General features: G+C 46.4%; 1 protein-coding gene across 1 annotated transcript; it reads left to right on the forward strand.

Moving 5' to 3' along the window:
* Window positions 1–1227: 1227 nt before the first annotated feature.
* LOC129130253 (prostate stem cell antigen-like) lies at window positions 1228–5932 on the forward strand. The gene is made up of 3 exons (XM_054648581.2): window positions 1228–1563; window positions 3691–3795; window positions 5485–5932. The coding sequence occupies exons 1-3, from the start codon at window positions 1512–1514 to the stop codon at window positions 5694–5696; spliced, it is 369 nt and encodes a 122-aa protein (XP_054504556.2). The 5' UTR covers window positions 1228–1511; the 3' UTR covers window positions 5697–5932.
* The last annotated feature ends 278 nt before the right edge of the window (window positions 5933–6210 follow it).

Here is a 6210-nt window from a genome sequence, read left to right on the forward strand (position 1 = left end):
AGACACAGAAAAAAGGTGTTGGGGTGGTTTTTTAGGTATTTTTTACACAGAAAAGTGCAAGTGGAAGTGGTTAAGATCCCCACAGAGGAATCAGGATTTGTCAAATCATCTCCTGCAACAAAGGGCAGGAATTTTAGTTTGTATCCTTCATCCCACAGCCACTGATAAATGATCCACTTGCACACCTTTTGGAAAAGCTCCTGAGAGCTGAACTGCATGGGAATAAATCCCTGAAGGAGAGAAATGCACACCACTGATCCCAAGATACCAGGGGAATAAAATAAAATAAAATAAAAAATAAAATAAAATAAAATAAAATAAAATAAAATAAAATAAAAATAAAATAAAAAATAAAATAAAATAAAAAATAAAAAAATAAAAAATAAAATAAAATAAAAAATAAAATTAAATATAAAATAAAATAAAATAAAATAAAATATAAAATTAAAAAATAAAATAAAATAAAATAAAAATAAAATAAAATAAAATAAAATATAAAATAAAATGAAATAAAATAAAATAATAAAATTTGAATTTAGTGAATAAAGGCCTGTTTTCTTTTGCCCTGGCACGTCCTGAGAAGTGGTCACAGGGTGTGAGGAATGGGAGAGGACTCTGCTCAACCCACGCGAGCAAACATTCGCACTCGAGGCTGGAATGCGGCTGAACTCACCCTGTCTGTGATGGGGAAGTGGCATTTTATGGACAAGCCTGGGCTGTTGACATTGCATCTGCTCTAAGCCAAGTGTCCAAACTTGTACCCAGCCTGTGCCAGACAAGAGCACACAAAGAGAACCAAGCCACAGATGAAACGTCTCAAAACACCAAACAGACCGAGCACAAAGTCACCATGGGTTTCCAACATCAAAAATAAGGGTTGGTCGTTGCTTTGTAAGAGAAAACAAATGCAAATGAGGGCAAATGAACCCCTCAATACCTGGAAATGCCAATGCACTTTTAATTTGCCCACATACCTCCCTACCGCATACCTTGTTATCACGAGTATCACTCACACAGGCAGATAAATACCCGGAGCTGTTGATTCAAAGAACATTTTGTCCTCAATTTAAACACAATGGCTCCACTCAGGGTGGCACTGGGGGTGGAGGGCCTCGTTCACAGGGTGCCACCACAGCCTCAGTGGCTCTGAAGAAATGCATAAGGCCGGCCTTGTTCAGAAGAATTTGGGACTTTTTCCACTCCTGTGAGCACTTTGCCTAAGGGTAGGAGGGAAGAATCTGGGGCTTTTTCCACTCCTGTGAGCACTCTGCCCAAGGGTAGGAGGGGAGGCAGGGGTGGAGGGGAGCCCAGAGAGTGGCAGGGGAAAGAGGAGAGGCACCAAACACAAACATCCCAACAGCGCAAAGCAACCCCTCCCTTGGTGCTGCCAGCAGCTCCCTCAGGTGCCTTCTCAGGGATGACCTTGCAGGCACGCCCGGCCTCCCAGGATATATAACCTGCCCCAGGAGCAAGCAAGTCAGAGAGGCAGCCCCAAGACAGGTTATTCCAAGATGAAGGCTCTCCTTGTGCTCCTGCTGGGAGCGCTCCTGTGTGTGAACTCAGGTAAGACCCCACAAAGGATCTGCCCCCCATCCCATCCCTCCCCTGCAGGTTTTCAGTCTGGAAGGAGGATTTGTGGTGGGGTTTTGGCGGTGAGGGAAGGGACAGTTGGCACGTTGTCGTACCAAGGTATTTATCTTTGGATGGGTGTTGAGTGGGAAAAATGCACATCCCACATGGGGATGGTGGGACCCGAGTGATGGGGAGAGAAGCTTCCAGGAAAGATAAATCCTGAATTCTGAATTAATCAAAAAAAATTTTTTTTTTTTCAGACAGACCATACAGTTAAGGGGGAAGGGGAGGGGCTAAGTGGGGTGGGAGGATTATTTTCCCTCTTCCCAAGCTATCAAAATTGCAACGTTCACGCAACATTTTCTACCAACTTTTGCCTCACTGAGAAGAAAAAAAAATTGCTTTGAAGCAGCTTTTCCCTATTACCAGAGAAGAGAAGAATCAAATTTGGGCAGTTTCTCAATCAGCAGAGGATGCTTAAGGAATAAGCTGTGAAGGGTCTTGCACAGCCCTCAGACCTTTCTCTCTGCCAACTTCAATCAGAACACTCAAAATTTGACTTTTATTGCTTTAAAAGTCAGATCAGTGCGAGAACAGTGCAGCACTCAGACAAATTGAGGGTTGGCTCCTCACCTCTGTGACTGCATCAGTCATTTGCACCAGAGAGGCTTGGACAGAGTGCCTTAAATTAATTCCTTCAATCACTAATTTCCAAACAGGGCTTTTCAGTGACCTAAAAGAGTATTTCAGGCAATAGGGTACTGAGTTGGGGGATTTGTGATGCAAGTTTGGTGGTCATGGGGCTCAAGGAAATATATATATATATATATATATATATAAGTATTTATTAACAGACACTTGCAAGGCTCCAGTGACACCCTGGGGCACAAGCAGGTGACAGGAACAGGTAATTACACCACAATCTCACTCCTCTGGGGACAATTTTTCACCAGGGCTGGATGCTTGGGAGGTGCCAGGTTTTTCCTGCCTTTGCTGGATGCACAGAGCAGCCCAGCAGGTGTGGCCAGCACTGATTTCCATCCCCTCTGGAGTGGCATTTCCACCACGGGTGGTCAGAGAGGGATGAAAGCTGTCTGCACTTTGATTTCTAGCAGGGCATGATGGAATGGGCGAGTCAAAAGTAAAGAACTGAGACAAGGGGATGGAGGAGACTTTGCAAATTCCTTCTTCATCCCTCACTCAAGTCCAGGTCAGATGGGGCTTGCAGAAACCTAGTCTGGAGGGATGTGTCCCTGATGAAATGATCCTTCCAATCAAAACCATTCCATGAATCCTATTCAAGCCCTGCTGTCCCTCTGCTCTCTTTTTGCCCCCTCACCGCACTGACTACATCCAAAATATCTCCAGCACCTGTCAAACCTGGCTCCCACCTCAAGCAGGTATATTATTATCCACAAAAAAAAAAAAAAAATTTAAAAAATTAAAAAAAAAATGTTTTCCCAAAGCAGAGAAGATATCTTCCTTTGAAGATCCCCAGGATTGGTCCTGTTCTGTTTCCCTGTGGTTGAATTCTCTGGAAAGCTTTAGATAGACTGAAGATGCATGAGAGGTGGAGAATTGTTCCCCACCTGCAGGGCTGGGTCCAGTTCTGGGGTCCAGCATCAGAAGGACGTGGAGCTGCTGGAGCAAATCCAGAGGAGACCATGGAGGCCTCCATGGGGGTCTCCATGCTCTGAGGGCTGGAGCCTCTTTCCTCTGGAGCTGGGAGAGCTGGGGGTGTCCACCCTGGTGAAGAGAAAACGCTCAGAAGACCTTACAGCCCTTTTCAGTGCCTAAAGAGGCTCCAGGAGAGTTGGGGATAATTTTTTAAGAGGTCCTGTTGAGATAGGATAAAGGGTAATTTTTTAAAACTAAAAGTGGGTAGATTCAGGTTAAGTATAATTAAGACATCTTTTATAATCATAGTGGTAAAAAAAATAGATCAGGCTGCCCAGGGAAGCTGCGGCTGCCCCATCCCTGGAAGTATCCAAATCCAAAGCTGGAAGTTGTCCCTTCCCATGGCAGAGGGGTGGAACTCGATGATTTTAAAGTCCCTTCCAACCCAAACCGTTCCTTTATTCCCTGATTTCTCTCCTAACCCCTCTTGGTCTCCTGCAGGTTCGTCTTTGCAGTGCTACAGCTGCACCTCCCAGCTCAGCAACTCCAAGTGCCAGACGGTGAAGACGTGTGGAGAGAACAACATGTGCAAGACGGACGTGATCCGTAAGGAAAAGCAAGGGTGGAAAATGTCTTAGTTGGGATGCTGGAGCCAAACCTCTTCCCAGCCTCAGGTGTCCCATCCAGGCTCACCCAGTCTGGATGCACCAGGTGGTTTGGGCCAGCAAACCTCACTGTGCAAGGGTCTTTCACCTGTGCAAAATTTGGTTTATTTCTCTTTCACAGCGCCAAAAATTATTTGCTTGCAAGGGCAATGGTTAATTTTTTTTTGCAATATTTGCAAACATGAATTAGAATGGGAGGGGCTGAGCCTGGTCTATCCTGGTTGTGAAGTTAGGAGGTGCTGATTTGAGGTGAAATCAATGAAAGTGACAAAATTTCGTCTCTGTGTCTGTGGGAAAACTTGAAAAACTAGGATTTTATCCTCCTGTTCTAAATCTGGTTTGCCCTGTCCAGATCTGTGCCAACAGCTGAGCTGCTCTTGGACCTGGGGCGCAAAACCTATCAGTGCCACATTTAAACTCCTCTCTGTCAGGCAGTAGATGGGATGCCTCCAGTAGGAATTATCCCAGTTGGAAATGTGCAAATCCATGACATCCACATGCAGGAGAGCCAAGATGTCGTAGGACTCTTTGTTATTTCTTGCACGTGGCAAAGATTCGGTGCCCAGAATGGATTTTAGATCTCCTGGAGGAGAATGGGTGAAATCACCTGGAGGTCAAAATCTGCTGGTAACAAGTAGTTGCCAAAAATGGCTAAAAAGATGGGCTGTGCCTCTCAGAAGCAAATCAAACAATAACTGTGCCATCTGAAATGGGAATAGCCATGTTTCCATAATTTCCCAGGTGTTGAAAGGCTCCGTGCAACAAAGATGTTTGGCATTGGGCTTCACATGAGAGAGGGCAGGGTTGGATGGGAAATTAAGAAGAAATTCCTTGCTTTGAGGGTGGTGAGGCCCAAAGAAACTGTGACTGCCCCATCCCTGGAATTGTCCAAGGAGAGGTTGGACAGGGCTTGGGGCAGTGGAAGGTGTCCCTGCCCATGAGATGATCTTGAATGTCCCTTCCAAGCCAAACCATTCTGTGATTCCGATTTTTGTCCCACAGAACGAGCATCCCATTACTCAGTTCCACTGAGGCTAGGCTTGGCTTGGCTTGTACTGAATCCTTGTAATAATGTTCCTGCTTTACTCCCAGGGGTAGTGGCCTAGTAGACGGTGTCCCTGAGCATGAGAGGATCTTGAATGTCCCTTCCAACCCAAACCGTTCTGTGATTCTGCTTTCCATCCCGCAGAACGAGTATCCCATTATTCAGTTCCACAAGGCTTGGCTTGTACTGAATCCTTTTAATAATGCTCCTGCTTTCCTCCCAGGGGTGATGGCCTAGTGGAAGGTGTCCCTGAGCACGAGGTGATCTTGAATGTCCCTTCCAAGCCAAACCATTCTGTGATTCCGATTTTTGTCCCACAGAACGAGCATCCCGCTATTCAGTTCCACAAGGCTTCGCTTGTACTGAATCCTTGTAATAATGCTCCTGCTTTCCTCCCAGGGGTAGTGGCCTAGTAGACGGTGTCCCTGAGCATGAGAGGATCTTGAATGTCCCTTCCAGGCCAAACCATTCTGTGATTCCGATTTTTGTCCCGCAGAACGAGCATCCCGCTATTCAGTTCCACAAGGTTTGGCTTGTGGAAGGCTGAATCTTAGGCTAACCCTAATGGTCCTGCTTTCCTCCCAGGGGTTGTGGGGCTCGTCAGCATCATCAGCAAGGGATGTGACAGCTCGTGTGAGCCATCCTACCAGGACTTCAACGTGGGCCACAGGAACATCTCCTGCTGCAGCAGCGACTTCTGCAATGCCAACACCGCGGGCAGTGTGAGGTCCAGCTACGGGCTGGCCGGAGGGATAGCGGCCGGAGTGCTCTGGACCATCCTCAACAACAAATTCTGAGGAGCAAAGATGCCTCCCATGACCACAGAAAGTCTCAGAGCACCCCTCTAATAACAGGAATCCTAACCAGGCGCAGTGGGGTGTGTTGGGCACCCAGCACCCTGGGAGCTGATGGCAACTCCTTGCCATATGATGGCTTCTGCTTTAATCTCATTGCAAAGCTCCAGTGCTACCAGATAAGGAAATGTGTGTTCGTGTTATCTGCAAAACACCTAAAATAAAGTTATTTCTCCACCCACTGTGTCTATCACTCAGTCATCTATTTCTGCCCACAGCAGAGCTGCAGGTGGGTGTTTTATGTCTGGCCAATGTCCAGCCCAGTCGTTGCTGTGCAATGTGAGTCCCTGAAGTCCATTTTATGACCAGGTAACCTCCTCAGAGGAGGAGGGAAAGGCTGCAGATGTATCTCCCTGGAGTTCAGGGATGCCTGTAATGCTGCTTCCCATGATGTTCTCCTGGAAAAAACTGGCAGCCCAGGGTTTAGGAATGTGCACTCTTGGCTGGGATAAAAACT

This window comes from Agelaius phoeniceus, chromosome 1, assembly GCF_051311805.1.
Source record: "Agelaius phoeniceus isolate bAgePho1 chromosome 1, bAgePho1.hap1, whole genome shotgun sequence".
Lineage (NCBI taxonomy): Eukaryota > Metazoa > Chordata > Aves > Passeriformes > Icteridae > Agelaius > Agelaius phoeniceus.